Source organism: Monodelphis domestica, chromosome 3 (genome assembly GCF_027887165.1).
Source record: "Monodelphis domestica isolate mMonDom1 chromosome 3, mMonDom1.pri, whole genome shotgun sequence".
In the NCBI taxonomy this organism is placed as follows: Eukaryota; Metazoa; Chordata; class Mammalia; order Didelphimorphia; family Didelphidae; genus Monodelphis; species Monodelphis domestica.
The window spans coordinates 143427343-143441290 of record NC_077229.1 but is presented as its reverse complement, the minus strand read 5'-3'; the positions used below and the strand labels follow the sequence as shown (position 1 = coordinate 143441290).

The 13948-nt window shown below is 39.6% G+C and overlaps 1 protein-coding gene across 1 annotated transcript; it reads left to right on the top strand.

Moving 5' to 3' along the window:
- Nucleotides 1-1735: 1735 nt before the first annotated feature.
- On the top strand, nucleotides 1736-13312 carry CCN3 (cellular communication network factor 3). Its single transcript, XM_001380979.5, has 5 exons — nucleotides 1736-2124; nucleotides 2210-2435; nucleotides 3974-4225; nucleotides 9027-9241; nucleotides 11792-13312. The coding sequence occupies exons 1-5, from the start codon at nucleotides 2029-2031 to the stop codon at nucleotides 12086-12088; spliced, it is 1086 nt and encodes a 361-aa protein (XP_001381016.3). The 5' UTR covers nucleotides 1736-2028; the 3' UTR covers nucleotides 12089-13312.
- The last annotated feature ends 636 nt before the right edge of the window (nucleotides 13313-13948 follow it).

Sequence of the window (13948 nt, the reverse complement as noted above, 5' to 3'; positions counted from 1 at the left end):
AGAGTACTCCAGAAAAGGAAATGAGATCCTCCCATTTGTTGTGTTGAAAGAACTGCCCTCTCACCCACTCTCCCAACTTTCCTGGTTACACCCTTTGATACAGATCTGTCTCATTTAATTCAAACAAATCAGGCTTGTTGGAGGTTTGGAAGTACTAAGTGGTAATTCCAAGCAACTTACAGAACTTCATGGAAGTGCCTTGCAATGACCTCATCCTCAGTGGGTGTGAGTACATGGGTAAATTTGGCTTTTTGCCAGTTACTTGTGATTCCTTACATGTCCTGAGATGGAGAGGTAATTTGTTTCTTTTTTTAAGCCTGGTTACGTCACAATTTTTTTCCTATAAAATATCCTTCAAAAAGCTGCTATCCTCAGAGGGCCTCAACATATTTTCCCTTTGAATAACAATAGACAGTAGTGAGACTGATATATGAAAAACACCCAGAAGGCAGCACCACCCTTTCAAACATAAAACTGGCCAGACTATCACATACTGACTGGATGGTGGAGTTGCCACTAGGATGCTTCACAGTTTCGCAGCAGTTTTGTGAAATGGTGAAATATAAGAGAGGGATTTTTTTATTTATTCATATGTGAGACATTCTTTTTTAAACTCTGCCCTGTAACCTGAAGGGCATCACAAAACAATGCCTCAATTTCACCAAGGTCTTAAAATGTTAGAGTTGAAAGGAAACTTGATATCCTTTTAGAATGCAACTTCCTAAGGACGGTCCTGATGTTTCCACACCAGCAAGTGGCTAGTGATCTTTCTCCCCAATTGTGCTTTATATCTTTGGCATTTACTTTTCAGTGTGTTCTAGTCTCTCAGTACCACCCAAGTTTCTTAAGGGCAATAATAATCTTGTTTATGTCTTTATGTTCCCAACATTTAGCACAATGCTTTGGATATAGTACGTATTTAAATGTGTGTTGAGCGAATGCTTGGACCCCCTCATTTTTATAGAAGCGATAAAATAAGATCGCAGGAATTCTAAATAGGGCTAAGATTCCAGATTCTTAGACTCTCATTTCAGTAGTATTTTTGCTCCACTATTAAACCCAGTCCTTTTTTCTTTCTTGTTTTTTTTTCCAGTTTTTATCAAACAGCACGTGATTTCAAGAATTTGCTGAGAAAATAAATGTTTTGTGTTCATTAATCTAGAACTTTTACTCCTTTAAATTTAGGCAAATACTTTATTTCTACTTAGTCCTAAAGGGATAGGGGCAGGGAGAGAAGAGGGAACATATAGAGAACAAATGGAATAATTCGTCAAAGAGATTAGAACATCTGGATAGCAGCATCTCCCTACCATTTTGACACTTTTTTTACACATACAGTGAGGACACTAAATGATGACAAACTTGAATGTGCTTTCTCTTTAGTTATGACTAAGCAGTCAGGCCTCTTGCCAAACTCAAACAGATGGTCCCAAACTCTGTACCTCCCCCAAACAGTAATTCAGGCTCAAGAACCCCTTGTTGCAAACAGCCTTGCGGGTGGAGAGAATGGAAAGAGATAGGGGGAAAGAAGGTTTGAAGGGAGATGGAGGGCGGTGGTGCTTTTTGTCCTGGGAGAAGGCAACTGGTCTTTTCATTCCCATTCACTCAAGTGACTCCTCAGAGTCCGAACTCCGCCCCGCTAAACTGAGCACCCAGGGAAAAGCCGGTCCCCGCACAGGCGTGCAGGCGCACACACCCCAGCACCGCGCCCTAATCCTCCTTCCACCACCGCTGCTGCTGAGAGTGCGGCTGCTGTGGCTGCCTTGGCCAATTACCATAGCAACCCTAAGGTTGCTATTGTAACCTCAATACATTTAGCCTTCCAGCCAATCCCACCCTCCCTCCTTCCCCAGCTGCAGCCAACCGGCTTCCACTTGTCCCTAGACGCGCTCTATATAATCTGCTTTAGCAGCTATAAATATGAGCTTTGCCTGTGAGAAGCAGAGGGAAAGAGTCCGGGTGGGTTTTTAAAAAATAAAGTTAAAAAAAAAAAGAGAGGGTCATTGCAAGAAATCCTGAGCGAAGATCATGCAGTGCGGGCTGCTGCCCCCACCAGGGATGCGCCTCCAGCTGCAGAAGCAATGTCTGTGCCTCAGTTTCTTGCTCCTCCTTCTCCTGCACAAGGCAAGTGACGCTCTGCTCTCGCCCTGTGCTCCTGTAACCTCGATCCATCCTTACTGAATGTGGCTGTGCTCTTTTTTACTCTCAGGTCGTTCCAGCTCAGAGCTGCCCGACTCCGTGCCCAGGTCAATGCCCAGCCCAGCCTCCTGCCTGCGCCCCTGGAGTGCCGGCTGTGCTGGACAGATGCTCCTGCTGTCTGGTGTGCGCCCGCCAGCGCGGGGAGAGCTGCTCAGAGCTACTACCCTGCCAGGAAAGCAGTGGCCTCTACTGTGACCGCAGTGCCGACCCGAGGGCTGAAGTTGGCATCTGCATGGGTAACTCGCGCTCGTCCTGTCTCCCCTCCCCTTCCCTGGGGCTCAGGGCTGGAAGCTGCAAAGGCTCGCTGTAGTTATTTCTAGTCCCCTTCCTTACTTGGAAATTCTTTCAAGTAGGCATGATTGGGGGAGGGGGAACGACGGGCAGAGGGAAATTTGGGAAAAGGTCATTTAGAAAGGATTGGGGGTTGGTGATAGGATTTGGGTTTACATGACGAGATAGAATAAGTATTGCACACCTCAACCGGGACAAAGAGAGCATGTGGTCAAATTGAACAAACTAAAAAACCTCCACTATTTTATTATACCCTTTAAGAGAATTTGGACAGATGATTGACAACCCAGAGCAGAGTAAAGCTGGTTAGGTCATTTCCTTTTGAGATTCCCAAAGGGAGCAAGGAGGAGGAGGGGAAATAGAGCCCTAAGTCTACATGCAACATAATTATAATAATAAAACAACTACAGTTCATAAAATTCCCCAAGCTGTCATCCAGTAGGTTTGTTTTCACACCTGTACAATACATATTGTTAAAATTAAAAAAAAAGAAGTTTTTAAGTAAAGCTAGCCCCAGATCACCCAGAAAGCTTAATAAAAGCATTGTGGCAGGTTCTCCTTCTCTCTCTATATGAGGGCATTTGTCGTTCTCCCAGGCCCTGCCCTTCTTTCACCCTGATGCCTCCATATAGAAGGGATTTGATGGCAAGGGCTTTTTACTGCCTAGTAACTTAAATGTTTGTTGAATTGAATTGGGGGGGGGGGCAGAAAAAAGACAAAACCTATAGAGAAAAAAACAAACACAAATTCAGTTCTGAGATTTGTCAAGGGAAGATGGTTGTCAATCTGGAATTTATTGTAGAAATTGACCACTTTTATGACAAGGCTAATAGCCTTTAGAATTCAACAAATAGTAATTGTCCACCACATACAAGGTACTCTGCTGGTCTCTAGGGATAGAAGGAGAAAAACTGGAAACATTCACTGGCTCCTTTACCCAGAGGAACATTTATATTAGTCAAATCCCAAGGCATCTGAACTTCATTCACTTTATGCTTATTCATCTCCAAAGGGATAGATTAATTTTTTTAAATTTATACTTCCCCACTGATATAGAAGAGTTGTAAGAGAGACTGAGGAATCCCTTGCACATTCAGAAGGAACCTTGGAGATCAGCTAGTATAACCCCCTTATTTTATAGCAAAAGAAACAGACCTAGAAAGGTGAATGGAAGATCATAATATCACAGCTTTAGAAGTAGAAAGGACTAGAAAGATAATTTCAAGTTCCATTTATCATGAAATCCAACCAAAGCACAGCTATTGTTGATAGAAATAATCTTTACAATTTGGCTGCAAATCCAGCTATCAGACATATCTTGGAAACATTCTTTTTCTTTTTCTTTTTTTGGGGGGAGGAGGGCAGAGACATGAAAGAGGCAAATAGGAGATTTTGATTATTTCCAGAAAAAAATTTATGTAATTACTGTGAGTTTTTTTTCCTCTTTGTTCTCCCCCTTCCCCCACATCTCTGAACATTTTAGTTCTAGAAGAAGACAACTGTGTGTTTGATGGCATAATTTACCGAAGTGGTGAGACCTTTCAGCCAAGCTGTAAATATCAGTGCACCTGCAGAGATGGGCAAATAGGCTGTGTTCCCCGCTGCAACCATGACCTGCTCCTTCCTCGCCCAGACTGTCCTTTCCCAAGGAAAGTGGAAGTTCCAGGAGAATGTTGTGAGCAGTGGGTTTGTGACCCAAAGGAAGAGGTGGCTTTGGGAGGCCTTGCTCTAGCAGGTGAGAAACTCATTAGGGCTGGAGGTCATTGGACAGGGGCCTCTTTCCACTCTGTGCCTGAATAATAAAGGCATGCATACTCTGGGGTCCCATAAGGAATGTTTCAGGATGAGAATCTGGTCCTCATTTGCTAAAATTGTGGCTTTGCTTTCCAATGTGCTCTCTCTAAGAATGCTGAGTGTCCTTAAAATCCAACCCAAGATACTGTAATGGGCTCACCAGATTCCTAAAATGGGAATCTGCTAAATAGCTCTTCTCCTCCGTGAGAGCACTTCATAGACATTAGACATTCTTATTTTTACAGAGGAGTAAACTGAGGTGCAAATAGGTGACATTGGCTTACCCTAAGGACACAGGCTTTGAACCCAAGTCATTTGACCCCATATCAAGCCAAGCTGACCATCAATAACCCAAAAGTTAGATGATAATTAAGAAGTAAGTGTGGATAGTAAACTGGCCTAGGAGTTAGGAAGACTTGTTTCCATGCCCGCCTCTGTTGTATTCTGAATGTAGGTCCCTGGGAAAGTCACTTAAAAATTTCCCAGGCAACAAAGTAGGTGCTGAACTGAATTGACAGAGGAAGTCCCTAATAGTGAGCTGCCTATATTGATGAAATCCCAGGGAAAGATAAATTTCAAAAATTAATATAACAATAGAAGTATAATAATAACTCATTAAATAATAACATAAAGGATATATAATACATAGAGGCTTACATGACTATTCATCCAATCCAACAAGCATTTATAAAATACTTCTATGATGTGACTGTGCTAGGAATTGGAATATCAGTAAAGTAGAAATACATTCCTTGTCAGTTAATCAGTAAACATTGATTAAACACCAACTATTTGCTAGGAACTTAACTAAATGTTGGGGATGCAAAGAAGGGGAAATGACAGCCTCCGTTCTCAAAGTTTCATTATCTAATGGGGAGACAGCATGCCAGCAACTAGGTACAAGCAAGCTCTAGACAGGATAAATTGGAAATTATCAATAGAGGGAGAACAGCTAGGTAGCGTAATAGAGAGTACCAGGTGTGGAGTCAGGAGGACCTGGGTTCAAATTTGGCCTCAGACACTTCTTAGCTGTGTGACCCTCAATAAGTCACATTCCAGCCTTAGAATCCATAGACAAGTTATTTTAAATAATAATAATCAGTAGAGGGAAGGCACTAACATTAAGGAATAAATGAGATTTTAGCTAGAACTTGAAGGAAGCCAGGAAAGCCAGGAGGTGGAGATGAGGAGACAGTAAGAGAAAATGTCCAAAGTTGGGAGATAGTCACCTGTCCTCAAGGAGCTTACATTCTACTCAGGGAATACTCTATGTATATATATATATATATATATATATATATATATATATATACATATATATATATGATGATTTGTACTTTGCAATGAGTTTTCATTTATATAACCTCATATGATTCTCAGTTCAACCATTCAGGAGGAAGGCAATACAAATACAGATCTATGATCAGATGTACAAATACCCATTTTACAGAATGTGAAATCAAATATCACAAGTCTAAGAGAATTGTCTGAGGTCACACAGCTAGTAGGGAGTAGGGCTTCCCAAACCCAGATCTTCTGATATTAATCTCAGTACTTTCTTCTGAGGTAGTTTTGTCTCTGCTCTACAGAGTTACTCTCCTTTTCAGACGGTGATATTCTACTTGAATATCCTTAAAATAGAATTCCTCAGTAAATATTCTGAGAAATCATTCCTCACCATGTTCTTCAGAGAAGGAAAATTTTAGTTCAAATCCTACCAATGATGTTTACTGTTCACATAACCTTGGACAAGTTCAGTTTCTTCATCTGTTAAGTGAGGAGAATGGTCCAAATGAGTTCCAAAAATCTTTGCAACTCTAGAGCTATGGTCTTAGGGAAGATGTGAAGTTCTAAAATATTTTCTATCAGGATCTCAGCCATTTTCCCTTAGTAAGGGAAAGAAATATTGCTGTGTTCTTGGTCATCAGTAGAAGAGATTGCTTTGCAGAAGCCATACATCAGCCAACAGCTAAAACTTATTGGGATCATTTAGAAATGAGGTCAGTCTTAGTGGGTGTTTTCTCCAGCCGGAGTTACTCATAAAGAACCTACTTTTGACATCTCATCCCTGGGTAGTGTTAACAAGTGATTTAATAATACCTTACATCTGTGGAGCATGTTAGTTTTAGTTTTTGTTTTTCTCCCCAAATCTTTTCACATAATTTCTCCCATTCTTTCTGTAACAAATCCATGAGAATGAGCGTGTCTTAACAGATTCAGAAAGCTAGACTTTTCTGGAAAGGGAAGACAGGGAGACCTGGTTTTGAATTATGTGTCCAGTTGTACAAATTTTAGCAGTAAACTTTGTCTTTAAATGTATGACCATGAATAAGTCTCTGAAAACTTGCTAATCTTTATCAGCAGAAGGAGTTTCACCAGAAATTCCCTATATTGATGACATCACAGGATCAGACCAAGGACAGAAAAGAAATTAATGAGGTCTGAAAATTACAATTTAAGCAGGGTATCATTCTCATATTTTACAATAACCTGGCACATTGATTCTAAGAGCTCATTGAAATAAATTTGATAGGAAAGTAAGGCTCAGAAAAGGTTTTGTCTTACTCAGGGTCAACATAGTATGTGACAATGCTTGGACTAAAACCCAGACTTTATGCTATGCTGTTTGATTTTTTATGCCCTTGTATAATGAATAAAGAGCTAACCTCAAAGACTGAGGGGTTCAAATTTTGCCTCTCACACATACTGGATATGGGACTCTGGACACTTTGCTTAGCCTCTAAGTATGACAGGCAGCCCTCCAAAACTCAAAGTTCTAGAAAAGATGCTGATGTGAGCATGTAGGTGGATCAGTGAATTAAGAACTAAGCCTAGATACAAGAGGTCCTAGGTTTAAATATGACCTGAGACACTTCCTGTGTGACCCTAGGCAAGTCACTTACCCCCATCACCTAGCCCTTATCACTCTTCTGCCATGGAACCCAATACACAGTATTGATTCTAAGACTGAATGTAAGGGTTGTTTTTTTTTTTAAGATGCTAACCTGTATTTATAGATAAGGTTGCCTCAAATATGAGGTCTCTAAGCCAATATGCCTCCCCTCTCTTAATTATTTCCTGTTTTTCTTGTGTATACCTTGATTTGCATATATTTGTTTGCATGTTTTCTTCCCAAGTCTATTGCAAGCTCCATGAGGGCAGAAACTGTCTTTTGCCTCTTTTTGTATCCCCAGTGGTTAGTGCAATGCCTGACACACAGTAGGTGCTTGAAAAATGTTTATTAAATCAATCAAAATTACAGGTCCAATCCTTATCCTTATCCCATTCCATACTCATGTGTGAACATTGTACTGTTCCTAGGGTTTTGACTATTGAAAGTTCAATTTCACAAATGTTTTTGTGGATTAAAAATTTTCCATTAAATACCACATTCCTGATATACTCTGACATAAAACATCAGGATAAAAATACACACATATTTACTTTGTAAAATGCAGTTGACCTTACTGTGTGGTGAGCCTTTTATTTGGAAATGTTAAAATTATCTTCCAACTTGCACTGAATTGTACCATGCATTTGGAAAGCAACAAATCATGGACCGTGTTTAACAAATAAGGAAACAGAATCACTTAGAAGGGAAATTGGCTTGTCCCAAGTCACATATAATAAGCATAGGAACAGAAGTTTGTTTTGTTCTTGTTTTTGTTTTTTTTAAATGCTTAACTATTGTCTTAGTGTCGGTTTTGAGACAGAAGAGTGATGAGGGGTAGGCATTAGGGGTTAAGTGATTTGTCAAGGGTCACACAGCTAGGAAGTGTAAGAAGACAGATTTGAACCCAGGTCCTCCCAACTCTAGACCTGGTACTCTGTCACTATGCTTACCTAGCTGCCCCAAACAAAAATTTAATAAACCAAAGACAAACTTTTTTATGTCAAGTGCCACTTCCTACAGGATCCTCTTTGATCCTTATAGTTATCAGAGCTTTGTCCCTTCTCAAATTCTATTATACATCTGTTTATGTGTTCTATCCCTAAATAAATGTAAGCTTCTTAAGAAAAGAAACTATTTTTTCATCTTTTCCCTTCAACTACTACAAGAATTGCCCCAAATCCATCTGGGTTTCTTGGCTATATGTTAAAAGTAGATGAGATGGAAGTCATTAATCCTATTACTTCTGGTGAGATGTAGAACCAGCAGACCTTGCCATCTTTAAAGCCCCTGAATCCAAAGGTCTTCCAGGCCTTACTATCTGCTCTACAACTGAACTTTCTATTATTTATTGTCTTCCCCCAATTAACATGTGAGTTCTTTGGGAGCAGGAGCTATCCTCTTTGCATCCCTAGCACTTGTACATGCCTAATGAAAGCCTTTTCACTCATTCATTCATCATGGCTTCTGCAGTATCTTAACACTGCCTTTCCCATTATATGTGCTCAGTGTCTTCTTGTTGAATTATCTAATCAATTCTGCCAAAACTGTTACTTCTACCTTCCCAAAATTCACTTGTGGTTTTCATTACTATTTGTAGACTTGCTAACACTATTTCCTCCAAAAAAATCAGAAAAGAAGTCTCAATTTTTCCTATGCAAAGTCATGCCTGAAAATGGTGGTCATGTTCTAAAGGCATAGACTTGGATTGCTGCTAATGTCCTAAAAACACGATGCCATCATTTTCTACCTTCCTTTATTCTCTTTTTATTTCCTAAGTAATTGTTGGAAGGACCACTTTGTTGAACCCTGTTTTTCCCAACAACATTGATTATGTGTCTCTTTGCCAAAGCTTACAGACAAGAAGCCACACTGGGGATTGGTGTTTCTGACTCGAGCCTCAACTGTATAGAGCAGACTACAGAATGGAGTGCATGTTCCAAAAGCTGTGGGATGGGATTCTCTACTCGAGTCACCAATAGGAATCGCCATTGTGAGATGACAAAGCAGACTCGTCTTTGCATCGTAAGGCCCTGTGAACAAGAGATTGAACACGCCACTGAAAAGGTATATTCTATTGAACAGGCTTGCTGAGAACAGCTCCGATGGAATTGTTCCAGGAGCTGTAGGTGTGAGAGGATACATCCTTGAAGCCAGAGTAAAATGGGGCTTGTGTCTGGGACTAGGGTGCAGGGGTGGGGAGTGCAGAAGAGTTGGAGGGAAGAGATCAAGAAAAAAGTTGTATCACAGAGGTAGGCACCCTAAGTATGCCTCAGACACTGCACTGGGTCAGCACCAGAGAGAAATCAGAAAGGTTAAATGAAACCAGACTGGCTCTCATTGACATTACCCAGCCATTCATCTCCTCACTTCCTCTTGTTGGTTCAAATGTCAATAGTTATAAGATGGCAAGATCAGAGTAAAAACAAAGAACTCAGAGCTAATTAGTTGGCATTTACTTAGGGGGGTTATAAAGTGCTTTATAAGTATTATCTTTGTTTATCTTCACAAGAACCCTGGAAAGCAGGTGCTATTATTATCATTTTGCAAATGAGGAAACTGAGGCTGACAGTGGTTAAGTGACTTGCCAGGATCCCTCAGCTAGTAAGTACCTAAGGCTAGAATTGAATTCAATTCTTTCTGACTATATGACTAGGATTCTATTCACTGCACCACCTAGCTGCCACCCTTAGGGCTCCTGAAATTATCGGGAGTGAGAAAGTTGGATGGAAGCGTTCCATCCCTCCTCTTGGAATCATAATATTCAACTTCACCTAGGCATATCTCTGCTTCAGTGTAGTAGATAACTTCAAATCTGTCTAATCAGTATGATTCTATAATCATACATGTATAAGGAAATGTTAGTCTAACACAGTGAACCCCAACATGACTCACTAGAGAGTTCCACTTCCATTAGGAGGTACAGGGAAGAATATGGATGACTTTGTGCCCTATTTATGGTTGCTACCTAGAAATGGGCTCAGGCTAATGCAAGCAAATTGCAATCAACACCGCATTCCAATACTTGTTGGTGAACTTTTTCAAGTGTCCAGAAGGCAAATTCAAGCTGTCAATGAGCTCCTGGATTCCCTAAGAGAGTTGAGGGAGAAAGCGCTTGCTTTGGGCTGCTGGACAGAGGGATGGAACATGTAAAAAATGTCCTCTGGTGATGGGAAGAGGGAGAACAGAGCAGGTCCCCGAGTGCCGGTTGTGCATATGTGCCACGTCTTCACCAATGCAGCTAAAACAACAGTTCTTAAGACCTTTTACAATCTTAAAAATGATTGAGGGCTGGGGGCAGCTGGGTAGCTCAGTGGATTGAGAGTCAAGCCTAGAGACAGGGGGTTTTAGGTTCAAATCTGGCCTCAGACACTTCTAAGCTGTGTGACCCTGGGTAAGTCACTTAATCCCCATTGCCCAGCCCTTACCACTCTTCTACCTTGGAACCAATACACAGTATTGATTCCAAGACATGGAAGGCAAGGGTTTAAAAAAAAAACTTTTTTAAATTATGGAGGACCCCAAAAGCTTTTGACCATATGATTTATATCTTTTGTTACTTATTAAACTGATCATTTTAATTTACTTTGTCTAAAATAGCAGTAATAAACATTATGTTAACATAACTTAATTTTATGAAAAAATAACTACATTTTCCTTAACAAAACTATATGATGAGTGGTGCTATTTGATATATTTTTGTAAATCTCTTTATACTTGACTTAATAGAAAACAGTTATATTTTCCTATCTATTTCTACATTTAGTCTATTGGGATATGTTGTTTTTGTTTGAGTTTATGAAAAAAAATCCAATCTCATAAAGATATGTTGCCAGAAAACAGATGAATATCTTAATAGGTAAATAACATCTCAGTAAAAGTATGAACTTTTTTTTACCAAATGAATCTCTTGAAAGATTGTTCAGGACCCTCAGGTATCCTTGAAGCACCCTGCTGTTTAAAAAAAAAAAACAAACAAACTTGCTAATGGAAAGGGAATGAGACAGATTCATAACCTCCAAAGAGCTAAAATTTCGTAGCACTTTAGTTTTTTAAAAGTTTCAGTAAACAGATCACTTAAAACGTCCTTCAAACCTATTTTTCAAAATTTTGGCTTTATTTGTTGCTTTCTTTCTTCCAAACTACACTTATTTTCCATATAGGAAAGAGATTCTGTGACTAGTAACCAGTTTGGTATCTGGCAACCTTCTCTCAATTTCACATATTTTCTAGACCAGTGTTTCACAGCTTAAACTATACAGCAGACTAGCAAAATAGCTCCATTCTCATCCGCTGACTAATTATTGCTCTGCCTTCTGGAGTCTATGTGGGATGGCTCTTAAAAGATCAGGAGACACGGAGGAGATTGGTAAAATGAATGAAGATGCAGAAGTAGCCTTATGGAAAAGGTGTCCCTTAATTAAGTTTGCAAGTTTTAAAATGATAGTGAAAATCCTGTGGCTGGTAAAAATAAAAATTGCCCCCACCTCTGCTTGAAATCCTCGAGGCTTCCTGGAGATTCTAGAAATTGACTTTGATACTCAAATACTTATAAGAGTAAGAATTGGTGAGTACCACGAAGCCTAATCTCATTTTATACATCTCTTTCTTTTTTAGAAGGGAAAAAGGTGTCTCCGCACTAAAAAGTCTCTTAAGGCCATCCACTTACAATATAAGAACTGCACTAGCACCCAGACCTATAAGCCCAGATACTGTGGCATCTGTACTGATGGCCGGTGCTGCACCCCACACAATACCAAAACCATCCAGGTGGCATTCCAGTGTCCCCAAGGACAAACTGTCAAGAAGCCTATGATGCTCATCAATACCTGTGCCTGTCACACCAACTGTCCCCAGAGCAATGATGCCTTCCACCAAGCTTTAGAATCCAAGCCTAGAAGAATGAAGATATAAACGTGTGCAATGGGCAACATGCTGATGGGAAAAATTTGGGCTTAAGCCAAAACAGGACCCATTCATCTGAATGTAAGATCCGTGGCTTTGTCCCCACCTCCGCATGTATGTAGCATGATCTCTGGCATTACATATAGCTAGCAAGCTTATTTTGTGTTACCTGAAAGGAGAGAGAGATTTAGTGAATAAAGCAAGGAGTGCAAGTGGAAGAAAGGTAAGTAAAAGATAAGGTTCAATGATAGGTTAATTTTCTATGATTCTGTTTATACAAATTAAAGGCATTATTATGATAAACAGCTGGGTTTTTTTAATATGCTGTACACATTGCATGATATCATCCTTTCACCTATAAGTAGAGTGGTAGGAACTCATCTTCTAATGTCTGAAATAATAAGATTATCCCAGAATCACACCAAGCACACTGCTGTATAAAATGTGGAGTCACATTTTGACTTAAGGATGCTCTGCTATTTATGCATCTCCTTCCAAATTTGGGGAGCATACAATCAAAACAAGGATCTGAGCTAGCATGGGAGATGGCTCTGATGCTGTATTTTTAAAGGCAGAACAGAGACAATGCATCCATTTTGACATGTATTGCACAAAAAGAGAAATGTAATATTTACACTCATAAATCATCTAATAAGTCTCGTAGGGGAGTAACCAATCTAAAAGCAAGTTGGTCTGGATCTGAATAAGCCTGTTGCATTGCAAGCACTTTACAGTAAAGAGGGAAAAGTGACCATTGAGAAGGAGATAGCCCATTCCACAGAGGCCGATGTCCCCTTCAAAGAGCTTCCAGTCCTTTCCACGTGTTAATTCTCTCTGCCATTCTGAAGCATGTGTTAGCAGACTATGTCATTTTCAGGTACGCTTACAGCTGAATTCCAGGCATGGGAATAAGCAATTACTAGGACGGCGTTATATACCCCCCAAATGGCATGTGATCCCATATTTGGGATTAAAGTAGCTCTGACTTATTAAACTCTATATGACTCACAATAAAACACTCTACAAATAAGACACACTTTTGTATCCCCATTAGTCTGCAAGATAAGCTACACATTTAAATCTGTAAATTCCTTTTGGTTTGTGCATTGAACTTGTTTTATTGTTATGTTAACAAAACATTAATGTAAATACAGAAATTGTATATTTTGTAAAGTATCCTTTTTTATTTTTCTGTACTTGTCAGACATACTGAATAAACACGTTTTGAAAGTGTGTGGTTTTGCCAGTTTTGATTTAACGCTCCTGTCACATTTGTAGTTTGAAATGTAATAGGTAAAATCCATGCAGATTTCAGGACCAAACGAATGCCCATTTATCAACTGTTCTTGCAAATGTGGGCAATGATCCAATGACCTTTAGAGGTACAATAAAACGTTATGTGTTGCTATTAGACAAGGTATTTGTAGATAAGCATATTGATTATTTTATAAGAAGGAATATCAAGGCTGTGTTTCATGATGCAAAACATTCAGATGAAAACTAGCGTGATCTTTTATCATCTAGCTCTCTTCTCCATATATAAATCAGTAGATGGAAATCACTCTTAGTCACTACATATGTGCTAGACACTGTGTCTATAAGCACTGGGATTACTAAGAAAGACAAACCCAGTCTTTGCCCACAAAGAGTTCGTGTTTTAATGGGGGAGACATAAACAAATTGATAAATAACTAGGTATTTGGGAGATATATTCAGGCTTCATGGAAGGTGATACAAACCACTATTTATAAATTTATAGGTATATTCACATATGTGAGCATGTTACATGCACACACATAGATGAGGCTCTAATTATTTTATTAATGGGCAGTTCTCCTTAAGGTGAAAATTCTCCAACTGAAAAAGAAA

Coding starts and splice junctions, on each gene's coding strand:
- CCN3 (XM_001380979.5), top strand. CDS start 2,029: ATGCAGTGCGGGCTGCTGCCCCCACCAGGGATGCGCCTCCAGCTGCAG. Junction 2,125..2,209: donor TCCTCCTTCTCCTGCACAAG/GCAAGTGACGCT, acceptor TTTTACTCTCAG/GTCGTTCCAGCTCAGAGCTG. Junction 4,226..9,026: donor GGGAGGCCTTGCTCTAGCAG/GTGAGAAACTCA, acceptor TCTTTGCCAAAG/CTTACAGACAAGAAGCCACA.